This window comes from Cyprinodon tularosa, unplaced genomic scaffold (genome assembly GCF_016077235.1).
Source record: "Cyprinodon tularosa strain WSP-4 unplaced genomic scaffold, ASM1607723v1 ctg372, whole genome shotgun sequence".
Taxonomy (NCBI): Eukaryota; Metazoa; Chordata; class Actinopteri; order Cyprinodontiformes; family Cyprinodontidae; genus Cyprinodon; species Cyprinodon tularosa.
The window spans coordinates 1,048,447-1,069,119 of NW_024039088.1; the positions used below are offsets into that span (position 1 = coordinate 1,048,447).

A 20,673-nucleotide genomic window follows, 5' to 3' on the forward strand; every position below is an offset into this window, starting at 1 on the left:
TATTGCCACACAAAGCTACGTAGGCCTGTACGCAACATGTTGCTCAACCCTGCTCCTTGTGCGATGGCAGAGTGAAGAGCGCGCCCTAGATCTGGTGAACTTGCTGAGCTTTCCCATGAGACCTGCGTCATCAGCAGCAAGGTTATTTCCTGTAGCTGAAGAGCAGCATGACTCTCTTCCTGTTCTCTTTGAGAAGAAGCGTTGGGTCTATCCTCCCAGTCCTACTTTCTTTGCACAGTGGGCACATCTTACAAGGCAACACAAGCTGTCAGTGACTGAGAAATATATATGCACATAGATCCTACTTAGAATAGAACAAATTACAACGTTTAAGATAACTGCCTGGTTTTATGTTTGAAAACTTGGGAGACAAACTCAGAGAAGTTCATGTCCCAGTGAAATGCAGTGAAGAAAGAAGAGCATTAAATTCTAAATTGATAAGTGCACAAGTAGAGATGCGGCAGGGATTGCAAATTGTGACAATGATGTGGATGAAAAAGTGTAACTGCTTGTTAATTTGAATCTACACCTTTCAAAAACTTGTAGAAAAACACAGAAAGCATTGTAACTAAAGTTACTGAATGTATAAAAGATGGAGCATTAATAGTGGGCATGCAGACAGCAGCAAGAGTCTCTTCCCTTAATTCTGTCAAATAGGTGATCTCTCCATAATCTGGATCCCTAAATGTATTTGTGCCTGACAACAGAATTTTATCTTCTTTTCTCAGTATGATTCCCTCCCTTTCATTTGACTGGAACCATCACTTTGCCTTTAGTCTTTGTTTGACCTCAGGGCGATAGGTGGAGCATATTGGCTGTGGTTAAAGCAGCGGTTTTGCCTCTTTCTGGGCTTGTCACGGTACAGCAGGCTAGTAAATACCTGCTCTCAGTGTGACCTATTGGTAAGAGCTCAGTATTCTATTATTATTCATTTTGTCCTGGCACTAGTAAACCACTCAGAGTTATTTTTGAAGGGCACCAGTGTAGATTTAGCTTCTTCTGCTGCATGACTTTCATGCTCTTCAGTCGCTGAGGGATATTTCTGATGTTTTGATATCTGTTTAAGGGAATGTTTGAAAAAATTAGGATGACCTCTTCATGTCAATGTAGACAAGCCATTTATATCCACAGGTAGGCAAAACATAATATTATTGCTTTTAAAAAACAACAACAGTGAATTAAAAAGAAGCTAGGGCAGTTCTTCAGCTTCCATTCTTTAAAACATAATAATTCCTACAAAATCTTGCTGGTGGTTTTAAATGTTGTAAAAGTTTATAGTAGAACTATGAGATCCACATACTTTGTGGTGGTTTTATTGGTTGAATTGTCCTTAGTGTTGATATTTTGGGAATTCAAATTATGCTTTAGGTTATTTTTATATATATATATATATATATATATATATATATATATATATATATATATATATATATATATATATATATATATATATATATATATATATATATATATATATATATTGGCCTGTACTGTATATATATTACAGTACAGGCCAAAAGTCTGGACACACCTTCTCGTTCAAAGAGTTTTCTTTTTTTTTCTTTAATTATTTATTTATTTATTTATTATTTCTCATCCATCGATCTTCTAACACGCTTAATCCCAAGTGAGGTTGCGAGGGGTGCTGGTGCCTGTCTCCAGCTGTCAATGGGCGAGAGGCGGGGTACCCCCTGGACAGGTCGCCAGTCCATCGCAGTTTCTTTATTATTATTTTATTTTTATTTATTTATTTTTTAATATAAAGAAATTAATAAAATAAAAATAATAATAAAAAGAGTTTTCTTTATTTTCATAACTATGAAAATGGAAGATTCACACTGAAGGCATCCATACTATGAATTAACACATGTGGAATTATATACTTAACAAAAAAATTAAAACAACTGAAAATATGTCTTGTGTTCTAGGTTCTTTCAAGTAGCCACCATTTGCTTCGATGACTGCTTCGCACACTCTTGGCATTCTCTTGATGAGCTTCCAGAGGCAGTCACCTGAAATGCTCTTCCAACAGTCTTGAAGGAGTTCCCAGATATGCTTAGCACTTGTTGGTCCTTTTGCCTTCACTCTGCGGTCCAGCTCACCCCAAACCATCTTGATTGGGTTCAGGTCCGGTGATTGTGGAGGCCAGGTCATCTGGTGCAGCACCCTATCACTCTCCTTCTTGGTCAAATAGCCCCTTTCACAGCCTGGAGGTGTGTTTGGAGACATTGTCCTGTTGAAAAATAATTGATGCAAACCAGATGGAATAGCATTTTACTGCAAGATGCTGTGGGAGCCATGCTGGTTCAGAATGCCTTCAATTTTGAATAAATCCCCAACAGTGTCACCAACAAAGGAGCCCCACACCATCACACCTCCTCCTCCATGTTTCACGGTGGGAACCAGGCATGTAGAGTCCATCCGTTCACCTTTTCTGCTTCGAAAAAAGACACAATCAAATTTGGACTCATCAGACCAAATCACAGATTTCCACTGGTCTAATGTCCATTCCTCATGTTCTTTAGCCCAAGCAAATCTCTTCTGTTTGTTTCCTGTCCTTAGCAGGGGTTTCCTAGAAGCTATTTTACCTGAAGGCCTGATTCACACAGTCTCCTCTTAACAGTTGTTCTAGAGATGTGTCTGCTGCTAGAACTCTGTGTGGAATTGACCAGGTCTCTAATCTGAGTTGCTGTTAAAGGAATACTACACCCAAAACATGATTAGCCTTCATTTTCTACTCACCCCCCATGCTGAACAATACTCTGGAGTACTTTTTTGATATCTCAAAGGCATCTGGAGATCTGGGAGGCTTCTTGCTGTCTGCTGACATTCAAATAATGGAGGTCTATGGCGCCCGAGGCAGAAAGGTCCATAAAAGTCCACAAAAAACGTGTCACTATTCCTCCATACTGCTCGTCCAATGTATTCCAAGTGTCCTGAGTGGGTAGAGTCCATAATTTACTCGAAACAAAGTCATTTAGAATGTTTTTAGAGCATAAACAGTAAACGGCAGACCAAACCAGATGAAAGTGCGCATTCAGCTCGGCAAAGAACTCATGCTCTTCCTCAACACTGAAGTCCTCAGACATTTTTCTTTCGTTGTTTCTTTCTTTGCACAGGTAAACAGCACATTTCTTCTTCTACGCTTGCATTATCGGCAGAGCAGACGCTGAATGCGCACTTTCATCTGGCTTGGTCTGCCGCGGTTTCCGTAGACTCGTGAACGCGCAGGCGCTCACTTTTAGGAAATCCTATACACTACTGTTTATGCTCTAAAAACATTCTAAATGACTTTGTTTCGAGTAAATTATGAACGCTACCAACTCAGGACACTTGGAATACATTGGGCGAGCAGTATGGAGGAATATTGACACGTTTTTTGTGGACTTTTATGGACCTTTCTGCCTCGGGCACCATGGACCTCCATTATTTGAATGTCAGCAGACAGCAAGAAGCCTCCCAGATCTCCAGATGCATTTGAGATATCAAAAAAGTACTCCAGAGTGTTGTTCAGCATGGGGGTGAGTAGAAAATGAAGGCTAATCATGTTTTGGGTGTACTATTCCTTTAATCTGCGATTTCTGAGGCTGATGACTCAGATGAACTTTTCCTCTGCAGCAGAGGTGACTCTTGGTCTTCCTTTAATGGGGCGGTCTTCATGTGAGCCAGTTTCCCTATAGCGCTTGATGGTTTTTGCAACTGCTCTTGGGGACACTTTCAGAGTTTTGCCAATTTTTCAGATTGACTGACCCCTATCTCTTAAAGTAACGATGGCCACTTGTTTTTCTTTACTTAGCTACTTTTTTCTTGCCATACCACAAATTCTAACAGTCTATTCATTAGGCCTATCAGCTGTGTATCCACTTGACTTCTGCACAACACAACTGATGCTCCCAACCCCATTTATTAGCCAAGAAATTCCACTTATTAAACCTGACAGAGGACACCTGTGAACTCTTTGAATGAGAAGGTGTGTCCGAATGTTTGGTCTATACTGTATATGTTTCTGTTGGAATCACCTTTCAGCTATGCATTAATATTGCTTCTGTACTCTGAAGCTCACACTGAATAGATTTCTCAGAAAAGAATTCAGTGAGTTCATATACAGTACTGCAACTCAGTTTTTCTAATATAAACATGATGTCACGCTGAGATTGAAGTGCAACACAAGTACAGCTTCCAACAGAGGTTTTGTTGAGAGTTTATGAGCAGTAAGTATCCTTACCTGCTTACCTCATCTAGAAATAAAAAAAAAGTTCAGTTTTCCTAACAGCTTGCCTAATAGCTGTATATTTATTGGATCATTGGATGCTTATTATTGACCATCCATCAATGCAGAAAATATCAGTTACAGTCTTTCCGTTTGGACCCCTAAGTATTCCCTAGATTATCTATATTTGATACAAGCCAAAATATTCAGAAAAGTTTTTCTTTTTACATTCCTCCAAGTCAAACGTTTACATCCAATAAAGATGATCATGCCTTTCAACATTTTTTGAAATCCCAGAATAATGCGTTTGCTTTGTAAGATCCTTCTTCAACTGATATCTGTGGATGTATTTCAGGACATCAACCCAAATACTTTGCTTTCCCTCATGACATCATGCAAAATTGTGGACGGCAAAATGATGAAAGAACATTATATGGAAATAGTGTATTAAGAGATGGAAGGTAAAGGGTATAGGTCTTCCAAAGGGATGATGACTGAGGGCAAACATCAAAAGTAGTATATATTTTGTACTGCCTTCATAAAGCTTTGAACTCTTTCCCAAATAAAATGTATGGGCTGAGCTATAAAGGTATGTGAGAGCAAGGTGGCCGCCAAACTTGACTCACTTCAACCAATCCTACCTGACACGAAACATGAAAGGTCTAGTTTAATTAAATAACAGACATTGGTTTGTAAATATCTGGTTCTAAATGTACCCGGGGATTTGTTTTGGAGTGTGAAATTAGATGTCAAAAAGGACAAAAATACAACGTATCACTGTGAAATTAGTATACAGTTCAGGGAATGTGGAGCCCTATTTTTATAGATATCGAAATAACTACAGCTGTGCTTATTTACATCAGACGACAGTGCTAAGAAAGCTTAAATGTATTACACTGTTGTTCTTTTGTAACAAAAGAATTAGTGGTTGGATATATACTCATAACATTCAACAATTTGGCTGAGATTTATATATATATATATATATATATATATATATATATATATATATGGTAACTGTTATGAAGCACAGCCTGCCACAGTCGTTGATGTAAAATAAAAACATTCTGTGAGTAAGAATAAAATAGCATTTGTAAAAACAGTTATGACACTGGTTGGACTGTATTCCTTAAACGGGAATACTTTTACAAATTTCCGCAATGCATCTAGATTTCATGTAGTATATTTGTGGCTGGTCATTTGGAGAAAAGGAAAAATAAATCATGACTGTCATGGAACATCTGAGAGGGATCCTTTGGGGTCTGTAAGATGGCTTCAGGGTCGTGATGCCAGTGGACCTAAAACAGATGCAATAACACGCAAATCCCTCAACAGTTTTCCTTTGAATTAGGTCAATTCCAAAGCTGGGCACTTCCTTTACACCATAAAGATGAATTAATAAATAGTGCACCTCGTCAGATATATCTTTTTGTTGTTAAATATTATTATTGATCAGTTGAAAAGGTTGAACTTGGATACATTCTAAATAGACTATAGTGTTTTATTTTGACTTTTTTCTCAGGATTCTGACTTCAATTTCAGAATACTGACTTTAATCTCAGAATTCTGACTTTTTTTTTCAGAATTCTGACTTTTTTTTCAGAATTCTGACTTTTTTTTCCAGAATTCTGACTTTAATCTCAGAATAGTGACTTTTATCTCAGATTTCTTCCTCCTCCTCCTCCTCCCCCCCCCCGCCCCCACCCCCCCCCCATGTTAAATTGAAATAAAATGTAAAAATCTGTAAAAAAAAAAAATTATTACTTTTTCGGTGGCACTACTCCTCTTTCGCAATAATAAGCAGCTATAAAACTAAAGGTACAACATTACCATCTAGTGGAGGAAGTGGAGTATAGCATCTTCAGGCATTAAAACGGCACTTTTATTGCGTTGTTTTATAACTTGGTGATTAAATATATATATATATATATATATATATATATATATATATATATATATATATATATATATATATATATATATATATATATATATATATATATATATATATATATATATATTATAAATAAAATATAAAATATATTTGCTAATCAAAAATATATATTTTAAAACGCGTGTATTTTTACTATCAAGATTTAGAGCAAGAATATAAAACTACAAAAGTTTTGATTAGTTTGATGGTATAAAAAATATATATTTTTATTTTATTTTGAGTTTAGTAATAGTAGTAAAATGTATCTTTAGTTGTAGAAAAATCAAGTTGCTATTTTTTTTTTTTTTTTTTTTTTATGTATGAACCTTCCTCAGAAACACTTTTTCATTTACTGTAGGCTTCCATCATGGTGAAAAACACCTTTGTACTATACGGTGGAAGAGATTTTCATATTGAGGTCTAGTGAAAAACCCGAGTGTTGGTTTGTTTGGGATTTTCCACCTCATCTTACTGTAATATAAACAAGTCAGAAAAAAAACACAACAAGCCATAAAACATATTTGATATTTTTCGATTTTGAAAAAGCAACAAAAAAAAGTTAAACAACAACAAAACAATGATAAAAACCACAATAAACAAACCAATATTACGTTTTAAGAAGTAAAAATAAACTTAAAAAGGAAAAGAAAGATGAAGTTTCGAAAGCGAAAGTAACAGTTCGGTGAGTGTGGGTGTGGGGACAAAAAGTGACGCGGAAATAGTCCGACTGTTAAATAACTAGTTAGGTCTGGAGTTAACCATGGCGTTCTCATCTAATCGGGTTTCCAAAGGTTTAATTCTTCTTTTAATCGGCGTTTTCTGCTTAATAAAGTAAGTAAAGCTACATATTTACACTAACGCGGCATTTCCACTCGCTCGCTTTGTTTGTTTTCTTTTTAGTCACCTTGTTATGACAGCGGTCATCTATTATCAGTTCGCTCTTCTAAATCCTTTATAATGTTTATAGTCTTAGGAAGGAATTTGGATTTGTCTTATAGGCAAAGAACAAAAGCGTTTCTAGTTAAGTTGTGTCTGAACAAGGTGTGGCTCGTTTGCATTTTCAAGAGTTAAAAAGTCAGAGCAACAGCCTAGTTTTAACCAGAATTCCAAGCCGTAGTGTGCTAATAAAATACTCAAATACATCGTTCTTTTAAGATCTTTATTGCGGTTTGAAACATATTATATGGGTGTATTTTTTTACCAACCGTCTAACATGGTAAATAAAAGTACCACTGTCTGCTTTGCTATTGGTATCGTGTTTAAACGCATCACCATCCGGTTGAATTCTGCCATTTGTTGGGGTATAAATAAGGTTCGATCAGTGTTTCTTCATCAATCAATCGTCTTTTTCGACTGTTGCCAATGGGGCTTACCAAGTGTCAGTGATGGGGGCCGTAAGCAACGCCATTGGTTGGTTTAGAAGACCGATTAAAAACAAACACAAAAAAAATAGTTTATTGAGATATATGATTTAAAAGATGGACGGAAAGAAAAATACTTTTTATCACTTTTGTTTTACAGTGTTTCGATTTCATCCCCGGTCTTTAATGGCACACATCTACGTGTGAAAAGGCAAGGTTGTCAAGATGGGACCTACAAGCATGAAGGCAGAGACTGTTGTCTCTGTGCAGCAGGTAGGTTTTATATGTTTAATAAAATCAACCCTTAGTTATTAAGGGGTCTCCCTAACAGCAGGACATTGCATCACCATTAGGGGCTTAGTCCATTGAATATTCATCACTGGGAGGGAGGTTGGATTCACCCTTATATATGTCATAGTAATAGTTACTTGCTCTTAATTCTCAGCTTTGTCTTTATTTTGAGTGAAATCAGGCAAAACAGATTTGTTTTAGTCAAACTCCATGATCTCCTTTGTCCTTTGTGTCTCCTTTGTGCTTCATTATTTACTGTAACCAACCAGATAGTCATTGTTATCCAATGTATGACATATGACTTCCTTAAATTGTCTCTATTTATTTTTTTCTCACCAGAACTGTTTTCCTTACTCCTTTAAAATAACCTAAAGTCCATGGTTTTAAAAATAACTAAACTGAAGTATACACAAATTTTAGGGGTCACGAAACACCTTTTTCCTTTCCGATAGGATAACGATATTGCTGCTTTGAGAATTGGCCAATACCGATATTGGTCGATATAATATTAGCAGGAATCAACCAGCTTTTTTTGCTTGTTTCGTATAGTTTGTTGTTAGAAAAGGCTACATTAAGGAATATTATTAAAAGGGGGAGCAAAAGTCAACAATAAAAGGTGTGAATACAAGTAACCCATGGAAAATTAAGCAGTAAGGTAAAGAAACATGTGCTTCTATCAGCATGAGACTAGATTATAGAGATTATAGCCGATAAAATACGATAATAATTTTTCTTCTAAAATGGGACAGATATTTGATATTAATATGGAATAGGGATATCCCTAATAAGTTTCTAAATTAACTCAACTCAACTTAAACTTTATTTATAAAGCACATTTAAAACAACCGGGGTTGACCAAAGTGCTGTGCAGGAATCACAGTTGCAGAGCATACGAAAAAAAAAAACCTGAAAGCTAAAATACATCAACACAATGCAAAAAGAAAAACTGAAAGGAGATAAAATATAATAGGATAAATGTTTGAATTTTAAATAAAATTTTGCCAAATGTCCCCTTAGACTTGATTAAAAGCCAGGGAGAAGTAATGTGCTTTTAGAGAGGATTTAAAAACCTAAAAGGAGCCTGCTGATCGAATATGCCAAGGCAAGTTATTCCAGAGTCTCACTGCCATAAAGGCGCCATCACCTTTGGTTTTAACGCTGGTTTTAGGCATGACCAGTAGCAACTAATTAGAGGATTTCAGTGTTCTGATCGTGTTCATGGATTTGGTTATTTATTCTAAAATAACCGGGATGAATTACAGGCTCCAGATGTCTGTGTGTCAGGTACCCTTTCACTTTTGATAAAATTCCCAACTGGTAAAAGCTGTTTTTTTTTTACGACCGAACTAACCTGATCGCCAGGTTAGTTTGGTCGTAGTTATGGTGCAAAAACAGGTGATTTGCAGTCTCAGAATCTGCTTTTGTTATGTTTTCATGGCTCACGGCTGCAAAGGTCCTAGCTACCTGTTCCTCCTATAAATATTCTTTCTGCACATGTTCCTCATGTAAACCTTCTCGCTGTAGGTGTTCCTCTTGTACATGTTCCTCCTGTAAACATTCTTTGAATATCCAGGAAGTGGTCTACCTTACGTTTTGTGTAAACTCTGAAAAAATTCACACTGATCTTAAGCAATGTAGCTAAAGTTGGAAGGTTGCAGTAGGCTACTATTTTGCCCTTAGAATACCGTAGGTCTATCTAACTTCTTTTTTTCTTTGTTTGTTTGTTTTGGAATGCATTTGATCATTGTTGAAATGTATTCAGATCCACAATTTATAAACATGCCAATCCTGGCATGACCTATTATGCTTATTAGACGCTCTATAAAGTAATGGTTCGATTGGTGAAATCTATACATAAAACCAAAATTGAGTCATAAAAGGGCGTTCAACCACGCTGCCTTTTATGCAAGAACTTCCACTTCCCAGCAGAACTAAATCAATCTCTTAGATTTTAATTTGATTTTGTCTTTCGGGGCATTCTTCTGTCTAACTGGAAAATACCTTTTGTTAGGTGGGTCACAAGATCTGAACGCTTGGGTCTAAAACCACTAATGTCTTTGGAATAGTACAGAAAAATATTTAGGGAGGAAACTTAAATCACATCTATTTATGAAAAAACAGTTATCTGTCCAGAAGGTATACCAGTCTGCAGGTATGACTGTTTTTAGGGAAAAGATGTTTTTTCCCCCTAAATTTAATGTAACCCAATGGTAATACTACATGGGTCACTTATTGTTGTTGACTTCTGTTCTCTGTTGATTAATTCTAATATTCTTCACTGCAAAATTAGTAATTAAGTACAGTATGAATGATTTGTGCTAATAGCAGTATCGGTCAATTCTCAAAGCTGCAAAACCAGAATTGTATCAGAACTGAAAAATATGTATCAGGACATCCCTATTTTGTCCCTAAAATATAAAATTAATTGCATTTTTTTACATAACAACATCAGATTTGTTTTCGTAGCTGCATAAAAATGCAGACACGGGTTCTTAAATTTAGTCCTCGTTGTAACATATTTGTTTGAGAGTCTCTCCTCAGATTGGAATTGGGAGTTTAAAAGAAAATCATGCTGATGCTCCAACAGGGCGGAGCTGCTTCGGTAGCTTAGATTGGACAGGTTTTATCCAACCTGAATTAAGGTGATCTTAAACACCTCACATTAAATAGAGAGAAATTCTGCTAAACAATAACAAAGCTAACTAAAAAAAAAAAAACACACAAATGTCGTAATATTTTAAAAAAAAACTTTTTGTCATGTTTTAAAGTTCAGATCTTACACAGTTTTTTCTTTTTCAGTCCTTACCTGCTTTGAGTCCTACAACAGTGGGACCTCTCCGTCTTCAATTGCAGATAAATTAATTAGTTGGTTTCCATATAAACTCTGACAGGATATTATGACCATTGAAGAGTCAAGCTTAAAATATCCAACAACATCCAGAGAAGTATTATGCATTGTTCAGATTATCTTTGTATCCTGTATTTAAACTAAATATTTGTATTCATCTAGACAAGGTGTGCAGGGTCATAAAAGGTTGTAAAAGAAAACCCGTACCATAAAAAAACTCTTCAAAAGTAATAAACATGATCTGTCAGTTTTATTTTTTTTTTTGATGACGGCCCAAATTTACATTTTTCTCCCTCAGTTTGTGTTAAAGACCTATTCCTAAAATGTGAATTAATTAGGAGTGGACAATAATTCCATATCACTATAAATAAGAACATTATTCAGGAACTAGGATGCTAGATCCAGCAGAAGGAGCTAGTTTACTTTCAAAGTCAATGTTTGACACGCATCAAGATGCAGCAAAAGGTCGTGCAGCGTGTCTAAGTGCAGCACATCACGAGCTTCCACATCAGAACACACCAGAGAAGCTGATCTAGGAGCTGGCAGGGAGACAGACACAGCGCTGCTGATGCAGATCGCTATGATCACTCCCCTGAAACTGTTTTTCAAAGCCTAAATTATCTTAAAATGTTTAAACCTGCCGGCAATTTGGATTACATAGAAAAAAGCCTTCCAGCCGCCACGAACAGTAGCAGAGAACGCTGAAGAGGTGAGTGGGCCGGAGGCTGCTGTTGAAAGGGATTCCCAGTGACAGCGCAGCACCAGTGTACGGGGTCTGAGAGGCTGCAACAGTGAAATTATATTTAAAAGCAGGATCATAATCTTTATGAACTGACTACACAGATTAAGTTTTCAGGTTGACTTTCTCGCTTAGAAACATTAAAACTACTTTTCACCCACGGGTAAACACACAGTAAATATAGTAAAGCTGCTCTCTGCCATTGAACACAGGAGTAGCAGAACCATCTGGACACACTTTACTGGACTCGCTTCAGGAGCGTCAAAGCTGCTCTTTACGCGTGTCTGATCTTAATGTAAACAAGCACAAAAAATGTAGCAGAAGCAGTTTCGCTGCTTTCAGCATTACATTCTGGACATAGCATGACTTTTAAACCCATTTTTTTTAGATTTTAATATACATTAGAGTATATGTCACTGACTCATGTTCGGGGTCTTATTAAGTTTTATGTATTTTGTTTTTGTAACACAAATATTTCTACAGTAATCTATAAAAGCGGTTTTATAAATATAGTAAAATGATTTTCATAAGTTTTAACAGGATTTTGGTTTGGGCATTATAGGCGTTCTTTCCGAGGATTTAATGGAGGCTGAAGTAAATAATCGGATTAATCGATTATTGAAATAATCCTCAACTAATTTAGCAATTGACTAATTGTTAACTGGAGTAAAGAAACTCTTATCATCAATCATTTTCATATGACTGAATATTTGTATTATGATAATGCTGGATTACTTTTTATCTGTGGACTCTTATAGATGAATGGAGTATAAACAATTGAAGACTGTATTTATTTGTTGTCGCAGATGTTTTTCATATTTACGTTTTACAATCCTGCTATATCTGTGTTAATTGTGCTTTGGTGCCTGCTGTGTCCATAAAATTAACTTAATGGTAGAATCGTGGAGAATCTAAGATTTATAACGATGTCTAACATGTCGATATTGGTAAAAGTTTAACCATTATTATTTCCATGCGTTGTTAGGTCGAAATATATCTAACCAACAGCGGGCGAACCGGTGGATTATAAGACGTTAAAAATACTTTACACAATTTATACATTTCTTATAGATGTTTTGGGAAATTATTTTGACTTCTTTTATTGTACTATTACGTGTATTTGGATTTTTAATAAATTATTTGAGGCCTGATCAACACAAGTTCATGGAAGTTACATTGTCATGTCAACGTCAAGCAAGCTAGAGTTTGGTATCCCACATACAACTGCAGACTAGTAATTGTACATAATCTAATGACAGAAACAAGGAGGAAATACGGCACAGAAACGCGCTTCGGATTCGTTATGAGAGACTTTACTTTATATCCATGAACCCAGAGAACACTTTAATTGGACACCTGTAAGCAGGCAGGGCACCCTGCCTGTAGCTCATAGTACAAGCATGGTGCCTCCATGCATTTTCATATCTATTCATGCAGTTTAATGTAACCATAGTATTTTAGAGAGTTATTTTGATATTGTGTTCTTTGTGTAATGGATAACTGTTCAATAACGTTTAAAATGTATAATAATATAGTCAGTTCATGCTAGCTTTAATTTATTATAGCGTTATTGTGAATTTTAAGTATGCTGCATATATTCACCTTAGAACTGATGATGTCTGTGTGTTACAGACCCTGGTTGCAGGCAATGAAGTGTATATGAAAATAAATTAGTGAATTCGAATCTGTTTATTAATTTTTTTTTATTCTATTTTAAATAGGTCTAGAGGCTCATGGGTCTTTTCTCCAGAAAAAAAAAAAAAAACACTTTCGCAGCATCCCATGCAACTGGCAGTTTAGTAAAGCGATTCAGATCACAGTTACACAACACTGCTGACTCAGCTGTGTTTCATTTACCTTTGTTAGGAAGTATATTGCCCCCCTGAACTCGCTTACAACTCTGGGCTTTTCCCAGATCTTATTGGAAATCCTTAGCCCTGCTTTTTGCTCCCATTTATTGTTACTATATAGGATTTTATCATTTTGTGTGTAATCGGTATGTGTTGTTTGTTCCTTTTTACTCAAAACTTAAAATCTTTGTTCAGTTTGAAACTTATACTGAAGGGAGACCATATAGAGTCTTTAAAATATATCTATTTTTCCCATTCCACAGAACTAGCCTGCTTTATGCCACTTCTGCAGTGCAGCCATTCTGTACCTTGGGTTCGTAAGATGATTTCTGGGGATTGCCAAATCATTTCTAAAAAATACAAATATGCCAGATTAATGTTGCTTCTGAACAGACATACAAAGCACAGCGAGCGATTGGTCTCAAACAGGCCTTTTTTTGCTCAAAACCAGCATCCAGCATTTAAGAGAATGCTGGAGCGGTGGGCTGTGCGAGTGGAAAGGGGGAAATGCTGAAATGTAGCTGAGAGTTATGACATAACCGTTCAAGCTATGAAAGGAATTATTTGCTCACACCTAAGTAGCCTGTTTGAAAGATTCAATAAGAATTTCCCACATTATGAGACTCTGCAAAAGTACAACTGGAAAGGCTATCTTTTCACCGCATATCACCTGTTATCAGAGCTGCAGGATGCCCTGTATGATCTCTCCTATGATCGCACTTTACAGATTGCGTGCTGGAAGAGTTCTGGTTGTCAGTAGCAACAGATTATGCAGCACTGCTAAAAGCTGCAACTGATGTTTTGTTTCCATTTGCATCCACATATCTGGGGGAAAACACCTTTTCTGTGCCGAAATATGCAAAAAAAAAAAAAAAAACAGTTTACGAATCCTCAAAGTTGAGTGATTTCTTTTTGGCTGTTTGTGACACAAAGATAAGAAGCTGCTCTGTTAAAACAAGCAGGCCCAGCTGTCATGTTAAATAGTTGCAGAAAACATCTCTGCTTTGGACCATCTCTGCTTTTTTTCTGAGAGCTTTCATATTCAAGCTCTCAGAAAATATTGGCTGTTTTCTAGTGTGTTTTGTTAAAATTTAGTGTGCTCTGTTATCATTTTATTCCATTAAAAAGAAAATAAAGTTTGCGTTATTTGCTTACATTTTAAATGCAAAATGATGGGATGTAGCTACCGCTGTCATTTGGCTTACAATAGTGTAATATCGGTCTAATTTTACTTTTCATGACTGGAATTGTATATTCAATTCTTAGTTTCTTTCCATATATAGCAAAAAACCCTCTTTATTCTATACCCTGAATAGATTATCACTCACTTCAATGGGAAAGCTTTTGATCAAACATGGTAATCAATTGATTATATTCATTTTAATTTTAATACTCCTGAAATTCAGATTTAAAAATGGTAGAAGATTCCTTCTTTGAAGATCTGATTTTATTGATAATGGAACTTCGTTGGGTGGTCATAATTAGGACATATCTTTTATGCCGCAGAATTTTAAAACAGCTTACCATTCTAATTCATAAATGTAACCTAGTTTAGATTCATTTTTTAGTTTTGGATATATAAGTTTGTAACCAGACAAATTCACAAAATTATCAAGGCATGAGCTCCACAAACAATTCAGGTTCCTCCAAACATACCAGTGAATTGTCTGAACACATTGCAACAGCTTGTTTATTCCCAGCAGGCATAACCTTCATTTATTTCTTTTTCTGCCTCATCAGCTGGCATCAGGGCTCAATAAATGACAAATAAAAGGTCTAAAACTGTTTTATTCCATGTGCTCAGGTGAGGGAAAGCTTCACATTAATCATCAAGAGAGCCCTTGGTTCATTATAGAGGAATTGTGTTAGTAATATAAAAGTGAACAAACAAAAAGAGGAAACGAATCAGATGATTAAGTGCTGCAATCCTGTCCCTACCCTCATTAGAAATGACAGAAATAACTGCATCTTTCTAAGATGGAGATCTTTTACTAATCATCATGGTTAATAAAGGGGACAGTTTAGTGATTAATCCCATTAATCAGTATAACAATGGAGATTTTCCTGCTTTTATATAAAGTTTAAAGTTAAAATAATAGTTAATAGTTATTCATTCACAAATTCATCATGAATTTTATGTGATAGACCAACATTAAGTTATGCATTATAAAATAATATATGGTTTTAAAAATGTTTTATACATTTAAGTCCTAGGAGAATCCTATAAGTCCTAAAGGAAATTAAGTTAGACCAAACAATTTCTTTATCTTCTGATTGTTATATTTTTTTGTAATTGCAGGTCAGCGGTTAAAGAATCACTGCACTACATCTCCAGATGACAGAGACTGTGAATTGTGTGAACGTGGTATTTCCTATAACAGTGAGCCCAACTCTAAGGAGTCTTGTGAACCCTGCACATCCTGTTCTCATGAAAACGGTAAGAAACATTGCAGGACTTAGACTTAGACAGATTTATTGTGATTTTGTACACGCAGAGTTTATAGCTGTTCCTTTTCTACCCCCATTTAATGCTTGCAGGGGGACTGGTCCCACATCTTGATGTGTGGGCACACATCAAGATATCAGATTCAAATGTAAAAGGGCTTACTCGCTTTTGTTTTGATTAAGTTTCAAAGTCGTATTTGTTTGCAAATAGATCACAAACCATAATATAGTAAAAGCAAAACAGGTTCATGTTAAGAACCATTGAGCCAAATAACTAATCTGTTATGTCAAAAATGCATAATTGAGACTGAGAGAATTTGTGTTGTCTGTTGTTTGACAGACTCTTTTAAGGTCATTATCAGTCTAGCTTTGAATTTACTGTTTGCTTGTTTTTCAGCAGAAAGACATAACTGCCCTGCAGTCTCATATCTATTTATGTTTCCTCATTTATGCTGAAATGTATTAGCAGCTATGCAATTTGCACTTTTTGCACACTGTAATTGCTGAATTATTTGTCATATACTAAATGTGATAAAGTCCAACCAGATGATTTTAAGGAAGAATTGAGGTAAAGCGAATAAATATGTTAAAACAAAAGAATTAAAGCCTATTTCCAGGGTTTTTGTGTGCTAATTAGAACTTTTTTCTTGGTCTTTTAGCTAACTTAGAAGTAGATGAATCTTGCACCCCTTATAAAGATACAAAGTGCAAGTGTAAGGCCAACCACTACTGCAGCAGTGAAACCTGCAAAATCTGCCAACCATGTGACAAGTAAGTTTGCCTCATTCAGATCTTTGTATTCAGCCATTTTTAAAACATGTTTTTATTACACTTCCTGTTAGATCACTCTATATTTGTTAGGTTTTGCTTGAATTTTTTATGAACTGGCTAAATCTCTCCTCTCTTCTCTTCCTGAATATGATTTAAAAGAAAACAAAATAATGAGGATTTTGGTAAACTGGAAAAAAATAACCTCTGGATCATACAGCTAACATACAGAAACCACTCACATTGAATCATTTATTTGTAGCTGTTATGTATAATTATAATGATGATAATACATTTTATTTTTAAATTATATTTAACGACTTTTGAAGATGCTACGGAGTAATAAAGTTTAAAAGCAACAAAGGCAAGCAGTCAGAAAATACCATGCATTAAAGAGGATTTAAAAAAAGTGGGTCAAGATTTAAAAGTGAGTAGATCAACAGTAATGGATGGGTTATATTAGAGCTTGTTAATTAACATGATGGAGACACCGATAAACAAATTCAAATTACATGTAAAAAGGACTATGCTTAACACAGCAACAGGTGAATCCTAACATATTTAGCAATCTTCGACAAAGCTATTAATATTTAATTTTAGAATTGTCATAAGGACATAGAACATCCTAAAGATAACATCTTTTATTAGTTTGGAAAATTACCAATTTAAATTACCAAAGCAGCAGCACCAGCCTAATGTACTAATGTCACTGTGGTATATAAAAATGGTGATATAATACAATAGCTTGTGTCAAAAGCAGCAAAAATACAATCATGTGACCCAAACAGCCTTTAATCAACAACTATGTGTTCAAATTTTCTGATAACAGAGCTATTCTCTGCCTTATTTCAGGCACATCAGACCTAATTGGTTACAGACAGCAGATTTAAACCTTTCTGACTCTTAATGTCCAAAAAACACAAAAAATAATCTTTGACCCGAGGGCAGTTTCATGCATAATCAGTTAATTGCCCAAAGGTAAATATCTTGGATTAAAAATCAACAACAAATTATCATGGATTGCTCCAGTCGATTATGTCTGCAACAGGGTTCAGCAGCGGCTACATTTTCTGCGCAGGCTGAGGGCCTTTTTTATGTGAGTCAGAAAGTCATGCTGGTCTTTTACTGTGCTGTTATAGAGAGCATCATTAGGTATGGCTTTTCTGCCTGGTTTTTAACCAGTGTCCAAATGAAGGCCAAACTTACTTGCCTGACTCAAAGAGAAATGAAGTTGATGGGAGTCAAGCAGCACCCCTCACTTCACACCATCTTCAATGAAACAATAACCCAGAAAATCATCTCAGATCCCTCTCATAGTCTTTATTCAGAGTATCAGCTTCTTTCTTCAGGTCGACGTCTTAGAGCCCCTGCCTGTAGATTGAACTGCTATAAGAACTAATTTGTTCAGCTTTCCATTAAGGCAATAAACGGTATCAAGAATAGGCAATGGTATTAAAAAAAAATGTTTTTCTTTCAATTTTTTTATTTTGAATGTAATGTATAACAGTGTTTTTATGTGTGACTGCAGTGTAACACACAGTTTTAACTATGTAGCAGCCAGTGTCTGCTTCTTTTGGGACAATAAAGTTAATCTTATCTTATCTTAATCAGAGGCAGGTTGACTTTCGCTTAATTTTTCAGAAGTTGCAATACCTCTCCAGGAGTCTCTGTCAGCTCGCGCTGGAGCAACGTGTCTGTTCTATTTAGCAGCGTAGAGGCCAAAACACATTCAGAGTCAGATGCAAATCAAATTAGACTTTACTCTGGCATGGTCATTTTCAACACACACAGTGTTAAAGATATGTGGGATATTCTCAAACTAGGTAAATCTTAAATAAACAGTCTCTGATTCCAGGGTATCAGATTAAGAACTCCAAAAAGCTTAAAAAAAAATGTCCAAAATGTGCATCAAAGTGCAGCCGCCCTATATTAACTAAATTTACTGAAAAGCTGCATGCATTCCCACGGTTACTGGACTAACCTACCGTAAGGATAATAATTCTTTTCATTTTATTACATGTTCGATTTTTGATTTGTTGACTTTTATGGGTGAAAATCTATTGACAAACAGTGCAGAAGGTGGGGGGAGGCGCAACATGGCACCCCTCACTGTAATATACAAGCTATGAAAAAGCAGTTTCTCTTTTATGTCATCAAATGGAACCATTATCCCAGCTGTCAGGCCTTTAGTTCATTAAGAAATGTCTGCATATGTTCACAGTTATTTGGATTTATTGGGCTGTCTAGATAACATGGCTCCTCTACAATCTTCTGCAATGTGTCAACGTGTTGATGCAGACACACGCTGAGTCAGGTGCAGGTGTGTCGGATAGTACAACCATCTGCTGAACAATCTTTATTACACTTTTTAATACATGTTTTAGTAATTTTACAGCCCCATTTGAAAGGTGTGTGGATGAAATACCACGTGACTCTGTTTCAGCCATTCCTGTAAATTAACATGATGATTAGCATGAGGGGTCAGATGGTCCCGGGCCCGTCGGGCTCAAGAGGTGAAATGTTTTATGTTTTGCTTTTTTTTTTTTTTTTTGGTTTCCTTTTCAGATGGAATTCCCCCCCCCCCCCCCCCCCCCCCCCCCCCCCTTAAAGATACTCGATCTGCTCATGTTTGATTGTATACATTAGAGAAAATTTTTATTTAATTTCTTTTTTTTTTAAGATGTGACGCTACCGGTGTGAAAGAGCCTTGCACAGCCACCAGCAATGCAGTTTGTAACGAGTCAAAAAGTAAGCTGTTGTTGAACTTTATTTGGTAATAAATTCATTGAAATGTCTTTGGAAAATGTATTAGATTTATTTTTATGAACAAAAATACTATAAAAGTGTTTCAAGAAAACTCATTGTCATGTTTTTTTTTTTTTTTTTTTTAAGGTTTAGGAGGTGGAGAAATTGCTGGCATTATAATTGCAGTTTTGGTCCTTCTTGTTCTTGTGGCGGGAGCAGTGTACATAAAGAGACAGACAATAATGAGTAAGCACCATCCTCTGGCTTAATTTGATTTGGATTTCAGAAAAGCAATCATACAGAATAACTTTATCCAGTATTTATGTAACAATAACAATATATTTTTGTACTACTTCTAAAGAGCGACTAAGACCAAATTCAGACTCATCAACCCCCTCTAACCACGTGGTAAGTTAATCTACATGATTGATTTTATGTTTCACGATCTTCAGTCTCTGTTGCATGTTTTCCAGTTTCCCACTAAAAAACACCTGGTGTTAAACATTTGTTTGTCTCCTCTGTAATTTTTAATCAAGCTGCTCCTTTATGTGGGAGGGACAGGTTGGTTTTACTTAAACCGTGTTTGTGTGACAGTTTTATTGAAGAGCAAATGACTTCTTTCTACTTGTCGGAACTAAAAAACAAGAAACTAACATGGTGTGTTTTTGTGCTTTACAGGATGTCCCACTCCTTAAAGGTAAGACTGTTTCTGTCTCTGCAAGATCAATAAAAATTAAATGTGCATTTTCATGGGTTGCCCTTATTCATATATATTTTCTTCCTTTCTTGTCAGTGAACATGGAGCCTCACCTACAAGATTTTGCAGAAATACTGGGATGGAAGGACATGAAGCTAGTAGCACGGAAGTGTGATATGGGGACTGCAATTGAAAATTTAGAGGAAAGCCACCCCAAAGATATTGAGGATAGGACCATAGAACTACTAAAGAAATGGATTGAGAGGACCGGCAGTAATGCCTCAGTGGAGCTGATAAAGGTGCTTCGTAGGAATGGCAAAAATAACAAAGCAGATAAGATTCAACAGAAATTGAAAGAAATTAACAGTTCTTCACAAAGTAATTCTGCCTAACTGGGTCTAAATCTTTTTAAATGTGTGTCTCATTGATGGAATATAATGTCTTGATTTTGCACACTCTGAACCATCTACATGATGAACAACTATTCTTTCAAAGACATTTGAGTTTGGAGTGTGCCTTTTTTTTTTATCTTTATATGAACTTTAAAAAAACACCAAAGAGTTTTTGAAAAGTGAAAGAAACCATTAAGTATGTTTTCACCTTTTCTTTGTGGTCGGTTCTCTTTACGCTCCGTTACACGTGTTAAAGTCGGGAATCCTCAAAGGCGTTCTCTCTGCAAGGACTGATCTGAAAAGAAGAGCCAGATGCAGAAGCATCTGAAAAGGTCAAAAAAATGTAAAGCAACTCAGTTTAATAGGTTATTCCATCCCATTAATTTAAGCTGAG

General features: G+C 35.8%; 1 protein-coding gene across 1 annotated transcript; it reads left to right on the plus strand.

The window, feature by feature from the left end:
* The first annotated feature begins 6,816 nt into the window (after nt 1-6,816).
* On the plus strand, nt 6,817-20,461 carry fas (Fas cell surface death receptor). The gene is made up of 9 exons (XM_038296555.1): nt 6,817-6,974; nt 7,665-7,777; nt 15,532-15,669; nt 16,337-16,448; nt 19,126-19,193; nt 19,338-19,436; nt 19,552-19,598; nt 19,869-19,887; nt 19,984-20,461. The coding sequence occupies exons 1-9, from the start codon at nt 6,904-6,906 to the stop codon at nt 20,277-20,279; spliced, it is 963 nt and encodes a 320-aa protein (XP_038152483.1). The 5' UTR covers nt 6,817-6,903; the 3' UTR covers nt 20,280-20,461.
* The last annotated feature ends 212 nt before the right edge of the window (nt 20,462-20,673 follow it).